A 19609-nucleotide genomic window follows, 5' to 3' on the forward strand; every position below is an offset into this window, starting at 1 on the left:
GAAATAAACAAAAAAAAAGACGTTACTTTTGTCCACAAATCACAAAGGTGCCCTATTATTATTATTTTTATTAATCCACACCACTTCCAATTCTTTAAACAGTTATTAAAGCTAATAACTTGTCCAGATTGCCAACAACTATTCTTTCCAAGAGAGAGCTTTTGATGAATTCAGAAGCCAGAACTATTCAACTAGTTGCCATCCAATCCTCTAACACCTACTGTCAAGCCTACCACTACGAAGAATGACAGCGTTATTCGTCGACTCTTCCAGATCGTTCAATGAACTTCTCGTTGACAACAACAACAACAACAACAAACCTATTTTAACACAATCCAACAGTGCCGAGGCCCAAAACCCTCACAATGATTTAGCCATCATCAACAAATCAATCAAAGCAGTTGGCCATGCCATGTACCAAACCCTTCAATCCCCAGAATTCCAGGATTTTTATAACGACAACAACTCGTTCTTTGTTTGCGACTTAGGTGAAGTCTATAGACTTTACCAGTACTGGAAACATAAACTCCCAAGAATCCATCCTTTCTACGCCATCAAGTGTAACACCGATCCAGAAATCATCAAGATTTTAGGGAAAATGGGCGCCAATTTCGATTGCGCCTCCAAAAGAGAAATGGAAATCATTTTGCAATCAGGGATCGATCCTTCAAGAATCGTGTTTTCAAACCCTTGTAAATTCAATTCCCATTTGAAATTTGCCAAAGAAGTCAATGTCAACTTGACAGTGTTTGACAACGAGGACGAATTGGTGAAAATCGCCAAAATTCATCCTCATTGCAAAGCGTTGCTCAGAATCGAAACCGATGATAAAGCAGCAGTGGTTAGACTCTCCACAAAATACGGAGCAAAACTTTCTGCGGTTGATTCTTTATTAGCCAAGGCAAAAGACCTTGGAGTTGAGTTAGTCGGAGTTCATTTCCATTGCGGGGCTGGGTCCGATGAGTTTGATTCCATCATCAAGGCCATCAAAGATGCAAGAAATATCTTTGATCAAGCCACGTCCATGGGATTCAACATGAATGTGTTGGATCTTGGAGGAGGATATATGATCAGCAACAATTTCGACAATGTCTGTACTGTGTTGAACACCACTTTGGACCAATATTTCCCAACCGACAGTGGAGTTAGAATCATTAGTGAACCAGGAAGATTTTTCCCAACCAGTGCCTTCACTTTGGCGTCCAATATTATTGGGAAAAGAGACTCGTACCATGATGACGACAACATTCCAATGGTTTATATCAATGACGGGATTTACGCCAACATGAACTGTATCATCAACGATCATTATACTCCTATTCCTAAAGTGTTATCCCAAGATAACCATTTCAGGTTCTATGACGAAATCCAAAACGACCTTAACGGGAAACATGGGGAGTATGAGATATCATGCTGGGGCCAAACTTGTGATAGTGCTGATGTGATCAACAAAACCGTTTCCATCAACTATCCTGTCAATGTTGGCGACTGGTTTTTCTTCAGAAACATGGGGGCTTACACTTTGGCAGCCACCACTGATTTCAATGGGTTCAACCAACGGTCAAAAATCGTTTATATTTCATCAGAAGAGCACGTTAGATACGACAAAATTAGCGAGGATTGGATTATCTAGCGATGTTTGTACCTGATGATCCGTTGGTTCAATCCCTGTTGTTGTCTTGCAAATAAAACTGCAGACTTCTTTTTTTTCTTTGATTATTTATCAAATTGTTAAGATCATGTATAATGCTGACATTTCTTCTTATAAATAGATCTTCCTTTGTGGTATTTTTATTATGATGATAATAGCCGCAGCAGATGCTGAAGTTGGTGTAAGCAGCGATGTTTTTTTTTTGTTTTTTTTTTAGTTATTCATTTAAGGAAGGACGCGCGCTGCGTAACCTCTGTGTGTTTGGACTTTTTCCCCCCTCCAAAATTCAGGAAATCTTTCATCAACAATGCCAATAAGTAATAAGTAAAAAATTAAATAAATAAATAAATCATAAAAGGATATATCCAATTATGGCACATACTCCAGCAGATTTCCAAGGCTGGGAGTTTGGCCAAAGAGATGCGATCTTTCAGCTTGATGGGGAAGAAACCCTGAAGAGGGTTCGTGCTTCCAGAAGATCTTCAAGAATGACCAGAGGTAAACAAGGTTCTTTCAGAGACGACCCGTTCAGCATCATTTTGAAAAGAGGCGATGACAATTTGGTGATTCAATCCGGGGATTGTATTCTCTACAATGAACGGTTCTATTACGATCGACAAAACCATAAAAAAATCAATCGAGCGTTCGATGAAGTGCTCTTGATTAAAAACGTGCGACTAAATACCGATGAATATGTGGACGTTTCTGCAATTTCGCTAAAGACTAATCAATTTGTGTTTGATGCTTTCAACGGGGCTCGGGTGAAATCAACCGTGGATTTAGATACCATTGACGATCAAGAACTTTTCATTTCCCCTAAACAGAAAAACGTTTATTGTACCCATATCATCAAGAAAATCGACGTGTATTCGTTTAAGAAATACCAATTGTTAAAGGACAAGCAGAAACGACAGAGCTATTTCTGTCAACGGGCTATTGATGCTACGTATTTCTCGCAAGCGTTCGATTACGAGGAACTATTAGAAGATTTAATGAAGAATGTCGATAAGTTTCTGCAGTTCATGAAGAAGTTGTTGTACGACGAAAATGAAGAGTACCTAAAATCGATTCGGAAACACGCGATGCCTACGACTCCTAAAAAGCCCAAGAAACCATTCATTAATAAATCGAAATTGAAAACAATGTTGGTGGGTGATGAGCTTGAATCACCACCAGAAGAAGGAGAAGATGAGCCTTCAAACAATCAACAGGATGGATCATCTAGTGACTACGAAATGAATGAGGGTGAGAGCTCGGAATCAGATGTGTCAATGGAAGATGTAATGGTAAATGATGATGATGATGATGAAGGAGACGATTATGAAGACACTTTGGCCAGCACCAGAAGGACAAGAAAAGCAAGAAGAACTCAGTCCCCTAAAAAATCGCGGAAAAGGCTCAAAAAGAAGAAACAAAGGCAATCCCCAGTGAAAAAATCAGTTAGTGAATCCACTCCCCTGATTCCAAGTAGGGTTTTAAAATTGGAAGAGGATACTGGTGATATTGGGACTTTGGGGGCGATTGATGAAGGTAACCCATCTAGAAAGAGAATAGGGTTCCAAAATGCTAAAGAACAACTCCACACCTCTACTTTAGGAGCATCGTTACCATGTCGTGAAGAAGAATTTGCTCAATTGTACCTTACTTTAGAAAGTTTGATTACCCAGCAAATGGGGAGCTGTATTTACATCAGTGGTACCCCTGGGACCGGGAAAACCGCCACAATTAGAAAAGTGGTTAGTGAATTAGTGCAAAGAATGGAAAATAACGAAATTATGGGAGCGATGGAGAAAAGAATTCATGAGTTGGAAGCTGCCAAGACGAAGCATCCTAAAAAGAAGCTGGAATTATCGACCACTCAAATAGTCATCAATGGTCTTAAGGATATCAAGAAAATGAGCCTTAGTGATCTCCAATATGTGTCCGCAAAAATGCTGGAAAAAGTGATGAAGGGAGAAGATAAAGCCTATGAATATCTCGACAGCTTTGATTACGTGGAAATCAATGGTTTGAAACTTATTTCTCCTAATGCGTGCTACGAGATTTTGTGGGAAAAAATCAGTGGCAAAAGAGTATCGGCTAACAGTGCCAAAAACTTGATTGAAAGTTATCTTAGTGATGATAAAAACACCAATAAACGCCCATTGGTAGTACTAATGGACGAAATTGATCAAATTATCACCAAAAATCAAAGCATCATGTACAATTTCTTCAATTGGCCAACTTATCCCAACTCCAAGTTGATTGTCATTGCCATTGCCAACACTATGGATTTGCCAGAACGGGTGTTGACCAACAAGATTAGTTCGAGATTGGGGCTCACCAGATTATTGTTCCCCGGGTACACTCACGATCAGTTATCGATCATCATTGATAAACGGATCTCCAACATGAATAAGAAGAACGACAGTTTACAAATATCTTTGAGATTTGAAAAATCAGCGATAGAATTTGCCTCGAGAAAAGTTGCCAGTGTTAGTGGTGACGCCAGACGAGGATTATCGATTTGTCGCAGAGCGGTGGAGATTGCTGAGGAAGAGTACGTACAGAAAGGCAAAGAGAATTCCAGTAAAAAACCGATCACGGATGCCAATGGGGTATATTACGTGAGGATCCATCATGTCATCAAGGCGATCCAAGAAACTACGTATTCTCCCACCGCGGTGTTTGTGATGAATTTATCGGTTCTAGGGAAAATCTTGTTGGCCGCGATTCTTAGACGACAAAAATTCACGGGATTCCCGGAAAATGAAATGAACGATATAATTGATGAAATGAAGAGAATTATCAATATGGAATTTTTGAATGTCAATGATCGGAATTTGAAATCCGGGCTTATCAAAGACAAAAACATTTTCGAAGCGTTCTTTGTCACCCCAACCAATCAATTGATGGGCTTGCAATTCTTAATCAACCAATTGGTTGAAGCAGGGGTGATCACCCAAGAAGAAAACAAGGCAAATAAATCAAGATTGGTGAAATTATGTATTCCCGACGATGAGGTTCATAACGCTTTAAGAAAAGAAAAGATGTTCCAAAAGATTTTGGGTTAATTTTTTTTTTTGTGTGTTTTGTTTCGTTTTTCGCCTCTATGTATTATAATTATTATTATTGTTCTTATTTAGCATTGTTTATTGTTGGTTTTGTTGTTGTTTTTATTCGGATTCTTGTGATAGTTTGTTTTGTATGGATCCTTATTGTTAAGATTAAGCGTCATTAGAAACAATCATTGTATATTATAAGTGTAAAATCTAGAGAGTCGATTCGTTATATATTAATATTGGCTCGCCTACCCCCGTCATCTCTGGTAGCGTTAGTTTCAAATCAAACGCTTTTGATAAGATAATCTTGAAGATTTTCTGGATATTCACCGAATGACTGGTGGAACAAAAGATTAAACTGGCCTTCATGGCCTTGGCAAACTTCATTGCCTGGATTGTAATCTCTTTCTGATCTTTCTGGGACATCTCCACGAACAAATCGTATTTTGTACCGATTAAAAACGGTATTGCTGTCTTATTGAAACCTCTTGCTTGACGATACCACTCTTTAATCGAGTTTAATGTCGACTTTCTTGTCAAATCAAACATAAACAAGATCGCCACCGAATCATTCGATACTAACGGTAACATATTGATAAACTCTTTCTGACCCCCAAGATCCCATACCGAGAAAGTAATTTCGTTGTTTTTTATATGTAGCGATTTCTCCATGAAGTTCACTCCCAAAGTTTGGGTATAATCTTCATCGAATAACCCTTCGACGTATTTCACCATCAACGACGTCTTGCCAATTTGCGCGTCCCCGATGAGCCCCACTTTAAGGGCCACTGCATTGTTATCTGTGGGGGATGTCTGTGAACCAATGGTGTTGTTGTTGTTGTTGTTATCACTCATTATATGTAGATGTTTTGACACACCGGTATTTCTTTGTTTACACATACACATTTTAGCCAAATCAAAACATCTTCTTTACTTTTTTTTTTTTTTTTTTTTTCTTTGGAGTTTTTCGTGGCGTCTGATGGACGCATATTATTGCATTGAGGCCATCGCGCGATCGGATTAAAAAAAATTGAGAATAAACTCTCACTCACATTCACCACCATCACCACCGTAAAGGTTACTACTATTCTATTTCTCTGAATAGTTTATTAGGAATATCCTTATCTCAAAATTAGTCTTCCCAAAGAAATAAAAAGAAAAAAAAAATGAGTTTGTGGCAGAATTTGGTCAATAGTAGAACCCCCAGATCAACATTGAGTCCCAATGGTGGATCATCCATCACCGTCCCTTCATTATCATCATCATCTTCTTCTTCTTCTTCTTCCTCCTCTTCTTCTACTACTACTACCTTATTTCCTGCCGCTAATTCTCCACAGCGAGCATCAAATTCTTTGACCTCCGATCGTCAAGGTCGCGGTCGCAATAAAGTCCGTCTTGAACCAGGCCATTCCCCACTAGATTGGGCAGTACTAAAATCTTCAGGTACCAATCTTCGAAATATCGATCCTCGAGATTTCCCCATGAAAGTCACCAGGGAAGAATTGAAAAAACACAAATCACAAGATGATTGTTGGACCGTCATCAAGGGGAAAGTCTACAATATAACCCCTTATTTAAAGTTCCACCCTGGTGGGGTCCCTGAATTGATGAAGTGTGCAGGAATCGACGGTACAGCATTGTTCAATAAATATCATGCCTGGGTCAACGCAGAAAGAATTTTGGACACTTGCTTTATCGGTTTTTATGTTCAATAATTTCAATGTTCTCTTGTTATTTCTTTACGCTACACAAATGGCAGATTTTATATTTTTATGTGGTTGTTGTTGTTTTTTTCTTTGTCGTGTCGAGATGCTACTACGCATAAAAAGAGCGAATCATCATTATAATCCCGGACTTTGGCATTCATCACATTTATGGTAGAAATTAATTTAATTCAACATTATTTTATTCAATATTCACTCATCATTATTATTATTATTGTTATTTCCAAAACTCCTTCATAAAAAGCATTGTACAGAATGAAAAAATAGAGCAAAAAAAAACCTTTGCAATGAGAAATAGTTTCTTCCATCTAAAGTGGAAGACAAGAAAAAAAAAAAAAAAAAAACATGGTCGAAAAAATCCCATAGAATGGCTGAGTAAATAAATTTCGTTTCAAGCCTCAATTATACGTACACCTAGTTCAGTTGGAAAGCTTGTTTCTCAGTTTTATCCAAGGTTTTCCACTCTTTCGCCAACGATATCAAAACTTCTGGGGTAGTGAGACCTGGATGTTGCTGACTGTATGGTCCGAAACGCGTCTTGACGAACGCTGGATATGCCTGGAGTGGGCCCTTGGATTTAGCCACAAGCTCATCCTTCTTTTCTTTGTAAGCTTTGTATAATTCCTTAGAAATGTCATGGTATTTTTCTTTTTCAGATTCCGACAATTTCTTCCAGTTGGAGGCAACAATCTTCATATTTTCAATAACATTATCACCTTTCTTGTAAATCTGTGCTAATTGTTCCTTTGCATAGACGATGTATGCAGAATAATATGGTGGCAACTGTTCTCTCAATTTCTTGTGCTTGTCCTTACTTTTGAGCTTTTTACTTTCCGCTTTGAACTGATCCAATTGTTCTTCTGACAAGGTGGCGAACTTAGAACTAATGTATTTCTCGACCGCGGTTTTAGAATGCAATTTTTGACTCCTTACTTCCTCAGCAATAGTCTTTGCGAAAAGATTTTTTGGGGTGATAACTTCATACTTTGGAACACCAAAAACTTTCTTGGTAACTGTCTTCTTTGGGGCATCCGCTTTCTTTGTAGCAGATTTCTTGGTCTTCTTTGCACTAGCGCTTTTCTTTGGGGTGGAGGTCTTTTTAACTGCTTGCTTCTTTGGTGGAGCTTTTGGGGTGGCAACAGTGGTGTTAAATCTCTTCGACAATGGTTGGATGACGTATTGAGAGGTCTTTTGCTTGTTGATGAGGAATTGACATAAAGTTCCCCTCAATGGATTTCCAAGAAGCGCAGGAGAGACGAGTTTCAATAGTGGTAATCTTGTAGCCTTCAACATTTTAAATAATATCAAACCTAGGAATTTCTGGGAAGTTGGGGTCTCGCAAATATATAAAAACTGATTCAAAGTGATCTCAAAAAAAAAAAAAAAAAGAAAAACCTTAATATAGAGATCAACACAAGTACAATAAGCTGTTTCAGTTTATCTTGGTATTATACCACCTATTCTGATCAATTGGTTTAAAGGCAAGGTTCGATTGATAAACGCTGACCTCTGACTGGCTGTTTGTTTACATTTTTACCGCCCTTTTTTAACGAAAACAACTAAACTGTCGTAGCAACCCAAGTTTCCCGGCCTTGAGGCAGTTTTGAGGCCAGTATGCATAATGGCACATGAGGGCTTCTTTTTAGGTTTTCAGTTTTTTTCGATTTCACTCACATGATACTTTTTTAGGGCATGCACTTTTATCTGTCACACGCATCACGTGTAGGAAAAATATGGTTAAGAACCTTGCGATCTCCCTGGTCTCTGGCTTCGCTCAGGCAGGTAGGTCTTTTTTCACAAATATCATCTATATGAAAAATTTTTGATATAATTCTTATCCTAATAACAGAAGACCAGAGTAATTGCAACACATCAAAATGGCTGTTGGTAAGAACAAGAGATTGTCTAAGGGTAAGAAAGGTATCAAGAAGAGAGTTGTCGATCCTTTCACCAGAAAAGAATGGTTTGACATCAAGGCTCCATCCACCTTTGAAACCAGAAATGTCGGTAAGACCTTGATCAACAAGTCTACTGGTTTGAAGAACGCTGCCGATGGTTTGAAGGGCAGAATCTTCGAAGTCTCTTTGGCTGACTTGCAAAAACAAGAAGACTACTCTTTCAGAAAGGTCAAGTTGAGAGTCGATGAGGTCCAAGGTAAGAACTTGTTGACCAACTTCCACGGTTACGACTTCACTTCTGACAAGATCAGATCCCTTGTTAGAAAATGGCAATCTTTGATTGAAGCCAATGTCACTGTTAAGACTGCTGACGACTACGTTGTCAGATTGTTCTTGATTGGTTTCACCAGAAGACAACAAAACCAAATCAAAAAGACCACTTACGCTCAATCTTCTCAAATCAGAGCTGTCAGAAAGAAGGCTATTGAAATCATCACCAAGGAAGTCCAAAACTCTACTTTGACTCAATTGACCACCAAATTGATTCCAGAAGTCATTGGCCGTGAAATTGAAAAAGCTACCCAATCCATCTTCCCATTGCAAAACGTTCACATCAGAAAAGTCAAGTTGTTGAAACAACCAAAATTCGACTTGGGTTCTTTGTTGGCTTTGCACGGTGAAGGTTCTGGTGAAGAAAAGGGTAAGAAGGTTGGTGGTTTCAAGGATGTTGTCTTGGAAACTGTCTAAACTTTTTTATTTTTTCTCTAAAATATAGTTTTAACGATTCAACTTTACTTTTTGTTCCCAATCCTCTACTTTGCAAATAAAATTATTTGTATCATATAAAGTTTTAATATTGTAAGATGGTTTTATGGTATTTTCAAGTCAACTCAAAATTTACAACAGTTTTTCAACAACCGAAGATTGATCTTCGACGTGCGGTCATATGGTCGGTGGAATAATCTCAAATATCTATGGGTGTACAATGTGTCACTCGTTGTTGTCATACTGGATCAAACTAGTAAGATAAGCTTTTCTACAAGCTATTCTGTTATCGATCAAAACGTTTGTTGTGCTTTGCTTCTAGAGAGCATTAGCTGCCATTTGGCTAATTTCAGTCTATTAGGGCAGCCCTTTTGTGTACCCATATATTTTCCATCATGCATATGACTTTTGTGTCAAGTGAAAGAAAACCAAATGCAAATATACATATATATTTCAGTCAGTACCCTATTGTTATTTATTTATTTATTTATTTTTATCACATTTTATTTTTATGGTCTATTTCTCTTTAGTTCATTTTTACAACTAATAACAAAAATAAATAAAAAAAGATATTCCTAAGTTCTTTAGTCACTTTCCAAATATCATATCACAAAATACCAACTACTCTCCACACAGAAACATGCCTGTCGAACTTTTAATGAGACCTATTATGAGGCCATTGGTGGTTGCCAAGTCTGTTCTCTTCCATCCCCATAGAAGAGCTTCCAGATATGTCCCAAAAATTATAGAATTTGATGAAGAGAACTTGACTGAGTATGCTATTAGAAAACGATTTGGTACAGGGTCCAAGGTTTTTGATGTTTTCGACACAACTGAGGGTGATAATGGGCCATCCGATTCAGAAAAAAGACTTTATTGGTTTGTCAGATCAAGAGCTGTGAAAGGTGCTTATAAGATGTATTCCACAAAGATTCTAGGTACCGGTCCGGAGGGCGAGGACGAGCCTATCGCCACTACGAGAGCTGGTCTAAGATCCAATGTATTGATGATCAGGTCTCCCGATCAGATTCCTGCTGCTGAGTTGGGTTGGCATGTTATCAATCATAGAGTTGATGCCAATGATAGTTATCGTGTTTTCACTTTATCGAACGGTAAGCAATTCCATTGGACCACCACAGGCAGATTCTTAGAAATTGTCCACAATCCGGGAGAAAAAGAATCGGAGGTTAGGGAACGAGTTGGGCAAGTTATTCCGGCAGGAACCGGAGGCTGGAATATCAAGATTGATGAATCGAAGATTTCACGAGAGTTGGCTATCACTACGGCACTTTCGTCGGTGATCGATCAATGGAACACGAACATTGCGGTTGGTGGCATTTACTACGCTAGACAGCAAGAAGATGTTAGATGGAAGCGTGACTAGGATGAGTAAGAGAGCCTTCCTGGGTAATACCATATAATAAATATGAACTGAGCTGGTTGTGTGTGTTTGTTTGTGTAAGTGAAGTGAGTAGCGTAGCATAGCCATGGATGGCAGTACCCTCCGCTGGCGTGTGGATTTCCGTATCGGCACGGGGCGGCCGTGACGATTACCATCACCAATTTAGATTTCTGTGACAACTGGCTGCCGAATGGTAACAGGACATATTATTTTGGTCTTAACTCCTTATACTTCCAATACCCCTTTTATTAGCAACAACGCTACCAAAAACGACAAATCTTGAGTTGAAAATAGCTTCTTGTTTGTCTAGTTCCTTTTCCTCCCGCTACGATCCAGCAACAAAACCATAGGCAGCATCAAAACCTCTGGCTCTTCAATAATAATAACAGACAAGCAAAACACCCCAATAGACAGACAATAATACAATAATACAAAATCCCTCAAAATGTACCCATTTATGAATACAAGGAAGCCGAATTCCAAGTCACCCATGCTCAAATTGAACACAAATTTTGGTGCCAACGCCCAACCAACCACACAAAAGCCAAATCCTTCTTTGTCTCTAAATACCACTAATCTAAATATCAACACCACCAGCTCTACCAATGATTCGATACAAAGACAGTCGATAAGTTTATCGATATCTAATGCCTACTCGCCTACATTATCCACATCATCCGACCAAAGTCCCAGTGTTTTCAGTAATGCAATTCTCGAAGAAATTGGTGGCAGTAACTCCAATGGTTCCCAAGAAGACTTCAGTAATAGTAGCCCTGCCAGTCTAGAACAGCGGATTCTGAGACCCAGTGTCGATAAGCTCAGTCTGTCTATGAGCAGCTTATCCTTAGATACCAAGGAAAGAATGGAGCTTACCAACGGATTGGTGGTTCCAAGGCTTAGAAAAAATTTCTCTAAAAGTATGGAGTTCGTGGTGAACAAAAGTTTGAACGAGTTGGAGGAAGAAGATTGGAAGAAGTTGTCGATTAGGAATGAGATTGTTGAGCTTACAATATTGGGAGAAGGTGCCGGGGGATCGGTTTCTAAATGTAAGTTGAGACAACAGGGAACGGTGTTTGCCTTGAAAACCATTACTGCTGATCCAAATCCAGAGTTCCAGAAACAAATTCTCAGGGAGCTTAAATTCAATAAAAGTTGTGATAGTCCGTATATTGTCAAGTATTTCGGGACTTTCCTAGATGAGCATCACTCAAGAATTTGCATCGCCATGGAGTATATGGGAGGCAGATCACTAGACGCCATTTATAAGAAGGTGAAAAATATGGGAGGAAGAATTGGGGAAAAAGTGTTAGGGAAGGTGGCGGAAAGCGTTCTAAGAGGTTTATCATATTTGCATAGTAAAAAAATCATCCACAGAGACATCAAGCCTCAAAACATTTTGTTGAACGAGGCTGGGGAGGTCAAATTATGTGATTTTGGGGTCAGTGGTGACGTTATCAATTCTTTGGCATCGACTTTCACCGGCACATCCTATTACATGGCCCCGGAGAGAATAAAGGGTGAATCATACACTGTCACTTCTGACGTGTGGTCATTGGGGTTGACGTTATTGGAAGTGGCTAAGGGAAAGTTCCCTTATAATCGCGGAGAGTCAGAAAATGAGGAAGATGATAAGACAGTACCATTGATGCCAATAGAGTTATTGAGTGCTATCTTGACATTTACTCCAGAGCTCAACGATGAGCCGGAGAAGAAAATCAAGTGGTCGAAAGCGTTCAGATCATTCATTGATTACTGTTTAATTAGAGATCCAATGTCAAGAGCCAGTCCAAGACAGATGTTGGAGCATCCTTGGATTATTGGGCAGATGAAAAAGACAGTTAAGATGGATAAATTTGTTACTGAATGTTGGGCAGATGAAAATAATAATTGATTATCATGTACCTATTTTTTTTTATTTTTTTTTAGTTTTCGTTCATATATTTATATTTTACTTGCTTAATCTGCATCGTCATTAGTGTTATCATTTATTGCCAACCATTTTGCGTAAAAATGCTGACAGGGTTCGTTTGGGTTGACTATTGGAATTGAATTTTGTTTGGTGTATCGTGTTTTCAACTTGCAACGCATATATGTTGTGAAGAATACAAAAAAAAAAAAGATATCATTCAAATCACCTTAAGAACCATTCAAAACCCAACAAGAAGCAAGCTGACGCATATAATAATAGCTAATCCAACTTTCTTCTTGACGTTTTCTACTCATCTATCACCTACACCTTTGACTCGCGATGAGTAAGCAATGTCGCATACTGCGGCTGAGAAGAAAGAGCGAAAAGAAACAGTGTTAGTTATCCTACAACTCTCACAAAAGACGGTTGACGCCTCTAGATAGCTCCTTATAAACGGAAATAGTTGTCGATATTTTACCCCAGAATTAATTCTAATCATCCAGTAAACGTGCAATATTAGTAGTTAGTTCCTGAGCCTCGCTAACATTCTCTTGCACGTGACGAGTCTAACAAAAAAAAAAAAATTTTCTCTTTCTTTTTGCATATAAAAAAAAAATTTTTTTCTTCCATCACTTTTCTATCTTGCTCTTAAAAAATTTTTTCTTCTTTTTTTGGCAAACTCTGCCCTATCGCCAAGTCATAACCTTGTCACCTACTTCTAAAGAGTCTCTATTCTAAAATTTCCTGAAATGTCTTACTCAGATTTCACTAAAGCTGAAGAATTGTTGAGTTCTTACTCAACTAAAGATGGTCTCGACGTTAAATCCTTGATGGATTCTAACATTAGAGGTGGTTTGACTTACAACGATTTCTTGGTCTTGCCAGGCAAAATTAACTTCCCATCCAGCAAGGTTTCTCTTAAATCCAAGCTCACCAAGAAAATCACTTTAAACACTCCATTTGTCTCCTCTCCTATGGATACCGTCACTGAAAGTGAAATGGCCATCAGCATGGCTTTGTTCGGTGGTATTGGTATTATTCACCACAACTGTTCTGCCGAAGAACAAGCTGAAATGGTCAGACAAGTTAAGAGATTCGAAAACGGTTTCATTAATGAACCAGCTGTGATTTCCCCACAAACCACTGTTGCTGAAGTCAAGAAATTGCAAGCTACTTTGGGTTTCTCCTCTTTCCCAGTTACTGGTATGTTAAATTTTTTCAAAATGAAGTATCTTCGAGCTTTTTTTTTGTTTTTTTGAAATGATGAACAAAACTTTAATAACTTTCGTTCTTCCGATTAGTTTGAACAAACGTTCTTGTGGAAAAAATTATACTCTGATTAAATTAAAATGAAAACAAAAAAAGAAGAAGAGACATGGTTTAGGCAATTGGGATGTATTTTACTAACAGATTATTAGAAAATGGTACTTTCCCAGGAAAATTAGTTGGTATTGTGACTTCTCGTGATTTCCAATTCCATGAAGAAGCGGAAACCCAAGTTTCCGAATTGATGACCAAAGAATTGGTTACTGGTAAAAAAGGTATCACTTTGACTGAAGGTAACCAAATCTTGACTCAATCCAAGAAAGGTAAATTGCCAATTGTCGATGCTTCTGGTAACTTGGTTTCCTTGTTGTCTAGAACTGATTTGTTGAAGAACCAAGATTATCCATTGGCCTCAAAGTCTCCAGTCACCAAACAATTGTTGGTCGGTGCTGCTATCGGTACTATGGAAGATGACAAGGCTCGTTTGGCTCTTTTGGTCGAAGCCGGTTTGGATGTTGTTGTCATTGACTCTTCTCAAGGTAACTCTGTTTTCCAAATCAACTTGGTCAAGCACGCTAAAGCCACTTACAAGGACTTGCAAGTTATTGGTGGTAACGTCGTTACCAGAGAACAAGCTGCTAGCTTGATTGCTAGTGGTGTTGATGGTCTTAGAATTGGTATGGGTTCTGGTTCCATCTGTATTACCCAAGAAGTCATGGCTTGTGGTAGACCACAAGGTACCGCCGTTTACAACGTCACCGAGTTTGCCAACAAGTTTGGTGTTCCATGTATGGCTGATGGTGGTGTTCAAAACATTGGTCACATTACCAAGGCTTTGGCCCTTGGTGCTTCCACTGTTATGATGGGTGGTATGTTGGCTGGTACCGCCGAATCTCCAGGCGAATATTTTTACAAGGATGGTAAGAGATTGAAGACTTACAGAGGTATGGGTTCCATTGACGCTATGCACAAAACCAGTAAGTCTGGTAATGCTGCTACCTCCCGTTATTTCTCTGAGTCCGACAAGGTTCTTGTTGCCCAAGGTGTTTCTGGTGCCGTTGTTGACAAGGGTTCCGTCAAGAAATTCTTGCCATACTTATACTATGGTATGCAACACTCTTTGCAAGATATTGGTTGTGAGTCCGTCGAAATCTTGAGAGAGGAAGTTGATGCCGGTAAGGTTAGATTTGAATTTAGAACTGCTTCCGCTCAACTCGAAGGTGGTGTCCAAAACTTGCACACCTTTGAAAAGCGTTTGCACAACTAGGATTCTAAATATTCCTTTCTTTTCTGATATCATATCATTTATCTACGAATATTATTATTATTTTTCATATAGACTGTTGCACAGATTGCAGCGTTTTTAAACACTTCTCTACGTACTATCGATGTATTTTCTTTCCATATTTCTTCAATTTTGGGTCACTATTTTTTCTTTCTATTATAATGAGACAATTCTTGAATTAGAATCTCTTGACAGAAGATAAGGATGATTGAGTATAAATAAACTGTCTTTTGAAATCTCTTCTGATCTGATCACGTGTAACGCACTGTAAATTTTTTTTGTTTGTTTTGTTTTGTTTGTTTACTTTTTTGAATGTCAATAACTCTGGGGCACTTCTCCTATGATATCCACAATAATAAAGCAAAAGAGGAAGAAAATGCCTGGAAATAACACCTCATTTAATGAATCTTCAAACAGTAAGAGGCTCCAGCTCCCTTCTAACACACACGGCTTATCCCCGATCGCAAATAAACCTTTGCTGCTGTTGGCAGCGCCAACTCTTACTTCAACAGGCCTTTATCCAGATCTCAAAACAGATATCACCAAATTAAAAGAACGGATCTCCCCTATCAGAAGAATACCCACTGACTATGGTATGAATCGTGAAAAGTCCATCAATATCGATAAACCTCCCATAAGACTCTCTCCAGTTCGAAAGCTAGGCACTCCTAAGCGATCGCCAGATCGTAATAACAAGGGACTACGATTTGTAAATCCTCGGGATACTTTTGGGATCACCCAGAGTGTTGATAGGAGAGGAGTCACTAGAACATTAGCTCTTTCTAATTTTGATACCTCGAATCTATTCAACAGCGGGGGTCCTGGGGACATGAAATTTACTCGGATTGCCAATAGAGTGTCTCACAGGTCCCCGAAAGGAAGCCTTGACAAACCACGAGCCACTCCACACAGTGAATCCCGGGTTTCCAAAAGACTTTCTAGTCGATTAACGGCATCTATGATGACTTCTACTAAATTCAAAGATCTTTACGCCAATTTAAAACACCCTGCGGCGTTTGATGGTGGTGTTGCAACCACGACGTTAACTGGGGGCGGTTCCCTGGGAATGATTTCTGCATCATCGATATTTGGGTCACCAATCAGTGCAAGAAGTACTCTGCAAAAGCTGGGAAGTAATAATTTATTACTGAAATTGAAATCGTCGTCAGTCAGTCCTCCTTCATATTCTCGACCTACGGCATCTTCACTACTAAGGAGCTCGGAAGAACTTGTGAATTTCAAAGACAATAACTTCGATGATAAAATTTCTCCAACCAAGATCCATGAATTAAATAATCAAAGAAAGAAGAATGAATTGCTACAATCGAAGATTCCAAAACTTAAATCGTGCCTAAAGACAAAATTAGCTCTGGCAAATCGAGTTTTTTCTATAGTGAATGAGCGAAACGATCAAGAGAACAATAAGGGGATAGAACTCGGAAGAAATGTCGGTAATAAGGAGAATGATTCCCAGTGTTTGTATCCAGGAGATAATAGTAATAATAATAGTGATATGTCAATGATACAAGATGATCTTTCAGATTCACCAAAATTTCAAACGTCAGTGGCCCTGGAACAGCAGCAGTTGAAAAAAAGAAAAAGCGTCAAATTCGACAGTAATGTTGAGGAGTTGAATCAAGATAATTCAATCACCAAAAGAAAAAGATCCGAAGCTGGTGAAGATGATGATACCATTAAAATTGTGGAAGAAGTAGAAGCAGATCATCAAGATAAGCACTGCAAGCCAAGTGAAACTCTAAAGAAAGAGATTGTAACGAGTCCAGTGGCTAAAATTAACCTTGCAAAAAATACGGTAGCAAATAATAAGCCAGATGAAGAGAAAAGTCGTGGGAAAATATTCATTCAGCGGCTACGGGTTGAGCAGAAGTTGGATGCTTTGACCAAGAACCAAGATATTATTATGGAACAGATGAGATCCATTGAGAATGAGATCAAAGCGTTTAAGAATCAAGCGTCATTACTTTTTGACAGGTACGACAAGGTGAAGGAGGCAGAAATCAGCATTCAGAAGGATATTTTGGTGCTCAATAGAGAGATAAGCCAAAGCTTGCTGAAGTAGTAGTAGTGACAGAAAGATAGTGATAATAAAAGGTCTATTGTTTTGATTAGCGGAAGCTGTAAGTTAAACCCGCGGAGGAGTCCCAGCCAACAACGTGCTGCGTGCTGCGTGCGTGCATGCATGGGGGTGTGAGTGGGTAGCCGCGGGTACGATCGGTGTGAGAGGGGGTGAGGACAAAATTGATTAGAAATCAGGCCCCCAATCGGGGGATGATGACACTATCACCACCCGCAGTACCGCGCTGTGATTGGCTGCTGTCGGTTACTCAGCCTTGGGGAGGGATTTGTATAAAAAAAGAAGGTTTTGCCACTGGGAACAAAAGTTTTCTTAAATTGTTTTGCCACCCAACTATTACCAATCTTTCCTGTTAGAACTTGAATGGCTGATCTGTCATCCTCTCTTGTTCTCTACATTTTTCCCGCATATTGCTAATCACCATCGCTAATATTAATAACCCACTACTACCTGCTCCCTATCACCCGCCAATGATGGATTCTCTTAAATTGTCTACCGCGTCCGTGCTTGCTGACCACAAGGTTACTAAGCCAAAGCCTGGAAGAAAGCTTTCCCAGGAACCCGCTAAATCAAAGAGAAATGAGCAAGTCCGTAACGCTCAGAGGAAATACAGAGCCAAGAACAAGCAGAGAATGGAATTCTTAGAGTTAGAAAATGTAAGACTCGCTCAAAGAATTAGCTATCTAGAGGAACAATTGAAAATAAGCACATCAACAACAACAACAACAGCAGCAGCAGCAGCAGCAGCAGCAGCAACAGCAACATCGGCTAACAAATATCCTTCGCCGCAAACTACTATTAGCGCTCCACAGTCTGCCGGCAGTGATACGGCTTTTGATTACGATGTTTCTAAACTTCTGTCTACTGATTTGGCAGCTGGCTTGCCAATCGAAATGTTTAGTTATGACTCTAGCTCTTCAGTGCCTATGGACACTGACAACAGCAATGTTGACCAACTTATAGATGAGTTGTATACCATTATTGAGAAAGAACAAGTAGATGAACCAACGGCTGGTTCCGTTGCATCTATTGGCCAGAGTGCTTCTAACGAAGAATTGAAATTTGTATTTTACAACAAGAGCACTCCAGCCACCACAACATCTTCTGTGGACTTCTCCAAGGTGGATTCCACTTCCGCTTCCCAGACACACCAGTTCATAAATACTGCGAATTGTCGCTCAGCACTGAATAATACCCAGATTAAGACTGAGCCATTTGATATTCAAAACCTTGACGAGTTCATTTCCGGGTTAAACCCTAACAACCAAGTAATATCTCATGATATGAAGAAGATTTTTGCCGAGTTTATGAAAGATGGGGTTAGCATTGAAGAAATCTTTTGCGAAGGCAATGATGAAAACTCAAATAATATGAACAATAATAGCTCGATTGAGGATTTCTTGAACTCGAATCACGAAGAATATTACAATAACTATGACCGCAAGAATAACTTCAATTTTGATGGCGGTAACGACAATGAATATGATAATGAAAACAATAACAATAACAACAATAACAATGATGAACAAACCTTTAATGTGTGTGGTATGATTAACAGCCAAACCTGTTCTTTGACCAATGATGATAACGACTCTAATGAATGTGATGATTTTGATGATATAACTGTTTTTCGTAAAAGTTATAGTAAAAGTCAATCAAGTAAAGGTAAGAGGCAATTGACTAAAGGTAAGAAGAGTATTAAGACTGAGATAATTTTAAGACAATTGCTCGTAAATTATGTTGATGTCACAGTAAAGTCTTTGTTCAAGAAAACAGACCATTCTTCATGTCATCCATCCCCAGAAGCAATTAACTTATCATGATAAGTGTTTTATTTGTCAACATCTTGAAAAAAAAAAAAAAAAAAAAAGGAAGAAACTGGGGAAGAAACTGGAAATAAGTCGATCGTATTAGAGAGTCTCTAACTCATACAAGTAAAAGTAGAACAAAAAAAGAAAAAAAAAAAAATTGTAATTAATCCTAAGTCATTCACTCTTTTATATTAAACATTTCTTACTCAGATAACTAATCAACGTAGTGTACTAATCGTAATCGTAGAAATTCGATTTGAATTCGAACCCGTTTTTGTTTACTTTTTTTTTTTTTCGCCGTGAGTTGCACCGGATGATTGACATGAATCAAGAAGCGAAAGTCATAATCTGAAAAAGCTCAAGTATTTATTGCTCTTCTTGTAGATATGATTGCTTTACATTAGTTTTTTATTTAATTCTGAAATTTTGTATCTCTATACATATGGGGACTACCATTCCCTTTCGATTGTATTGATACTTAGAGAAGCTATGACATCCAAAATATACCCAATTATATGTTTGGACAGCACAATTAGTAAGTTACCTATATTATTCTCGCTCTTCCCCTATGTGACTAATCTTTTCAAAAGGATATGATACAAGAGTAAAATACAGCTTCTTGGTATCAATACAATTTACAGTCTGGTCCATAAATCCGGCTTACAAGCTAGTTAGAATCTCCGTTAATCGCTAATATACAATTTATTTCTCATTTATCTTTCTCATATCTTCTCAAAGCCATTCTTCCTCGTTGTTTGTGTT

At 38.6% G+C, this 19609-nt stretch overlaps 11 protein-coding genes across 11 annotated transcripts; 9 read left to right on the forward strand and 2 right to left on the reverse strand. All coding sequences in view use genetic code 12, as the record gives it.

The window, feature by feature from the left end:
• Positions 1-244: 244 nt before the first annotated feature.
• On the forward strand, positions 245-1633 carry SPE1 (ornithine decarboxylase SPE1; the record flags this gene model as incomplete). The annotated part of the gene is made up of 1 exon (XM_064995555.1): positions 245-1633. One exon carries the CDS (start codon positions 245-247, stop codon positions 1631-1633), a length of 1389 nt encoding a protein of 462 aa, XP_064851627.1.
• A 389-nt stretch (positions 1634-2022) lies between these two features.
• DASC09_019530 (origin recognition complex subunit 1) lies at positions 2023-4704 on the forward strand (the record flags this gene model as incomplete). The annotated part of the gene is made up of 1 exon (XM_064995556.1): positions 2023-4704. The coding sequence occupies one exon, from the start codon at positions 2023-2025 to the stop codon at positions 4702-4704; it is 2682 nt and encodes an 893-aa protein (XP_064851628.1).
• Positions 4705-4902: 198 nt separating this feature from the next.
• On the reverse strand, positions 4903-5547 carry TEM1 (Ras family GTPase TEM1; the record flags this gene model as incomplete). Its single annotated transcript, XM_064995557.1, has 1 exon — positions 4903-5547. One exon carries the CDS (start codon positions 5545-5547, stop codon positions 4903-4905), a length of 645 nt encoding a protein of 214 aa, XP_064851629.1.
• Positions 5548-5858: 311 nt separating this feature from the next.
• On the forward strand, positions 5859-6407 carry IRC21 (Irc21p; the record flags this gene model as incomplete). The annotated part of the gene is made up of 1 exon (XM_064995558.1): positions 5859-6407. One exon carries the CDS (start codon positions 5859-5861, stop codon positions 6405-6407), a length of 549 nt encoding a protein of 182 aa, XP_064851630.1.
• Positions 6408-6830: 423 nt separating this feature from the next.
• Positions 6831-7709, reverse strand: DASC09_019560 (HMG-box domain-containing protein; the record flags this gene model as incomplete). The annotated part of the gene is made up of 1 exon (XM_064995559.1): positions 6831-7709. One exon carries the CDS (start codon positions 7707-7709, stop codon positions 6831-6833), a length of 879 nt encoding a protein of 292 aa, XP_064851631.1.
• Positions 7710-8293: 584 nt separating this feature from the next.
• RPS1B (40S ribosomal protein eS1 RPS1B) lies at positions 8294-9061 on the forward strand (the record flags this gene model as incomplete). Its single annotated transcript, XM_064995560.1, has 1 exon — positions 8294-9061. One exon carries the CDS (start codon positions 8294-8296, stop codon positions 9059-9061), a length of 768 nt encoding a protein of 255 aa, XP_064851632.1.
• A 658-nt stretch (positions 9062-9719) lies between these two features.
• DASC09_019580 (uncharacterized protein) lies at positions 9720-10463 on the forward strand (the record flags this gene model as incomplete). Its single annotated transcript, XM_064995561.1, has 1 exon — positions 9720-10463. One exon carries the CDS (start codon positions 9720-9722, stop codon positions 10461-10463), a length of 744 nt encoding a protein of 247 aa, XP_064851633.1.
• Positions 10464-10926: 463 nt separating this feature from the next.
• On the forward strand, positions 10927-12372 carry DASC09_019590 (putative mitogen-activated protein kinase kinase; the record flags this gene model as incomplete). The annotated part of the gene is made up of 1 exon (XM_064995562.1): positions 10927-12372. The coding sequence occupies one exon, from the start codon at positions 10927-10929 to the stop codon at positions 12370-12372; it is 1446 nt and encodes a 481-aa protein (XP_064851634.1).
• A 767-nt stretch (positions 12373-13139) lies between these two features.
• IMD4 (IMP dehydrogenase IMD4) lies at positions 13140-14923 on the forward strand (the record flags this gene model as incomplete). The annotated part of the gene is made up of 2 exons (XM_064995563.1): positions 13140-13593; positions 13809-14923. The coding sequence occupies 2 exons, from the start codon at positions 13140-13142 to the stop codon at positions 14921-14923; spliced, it is 1569 nt and encodes a 522-aa protein (XP_064851635.1).
• A 394-nt stretch (positions 14924-15317) lies between these two features.
• DASC09_019610 (uncharacterized protein) lies at positions 15318-17021 on the forward strand (the record flags this gene model as incomplete). Its single annotated transcript, XM_064995564.1, has 1 exon — positions 15318-17021. One exon carries the CDS (start codon positions 15318-15320, stop codon positions 17019-17021), a length of 1704 nt encoding a protein of 567 aa, XP_064851636.1.
• Positions 17022-17506: 485 nt separating this feature from the next.
• On the forward strand, positions 17507-18859 carry DASC09_019620 (bZIP transcription factor; the record flags this gene model as incomplete). The annotated part of the gene is made up of 1 exon (XM_064995565.1): positions 17507-18859. The coding sequence occupies one exon, from the start codon at positions 17507-17509 to the stop codon at positions 18857-18859; it is 1353 nt and encodes a 450-aa protein (XP_064851637.1).
• Positions 18860-19609: the final 750 nt, after the last annotated feature.

The sequence above is a fragment of the Saccharomycopsis crataegensis genome (assembly GCF_037102585.1).
Source record: "Saccharomycopsis crataegensis DNA, jcf7180000000074, whole genome shotgun sequence".
NCBI classification, from domain to species: Eukaryota; Fungi; Ascomycota; class Saccharomycetes; order Ascoideales; family Saccharomycopsidaceae; genus Saccharomycopsis; species Saccharomycopsis crataegensis.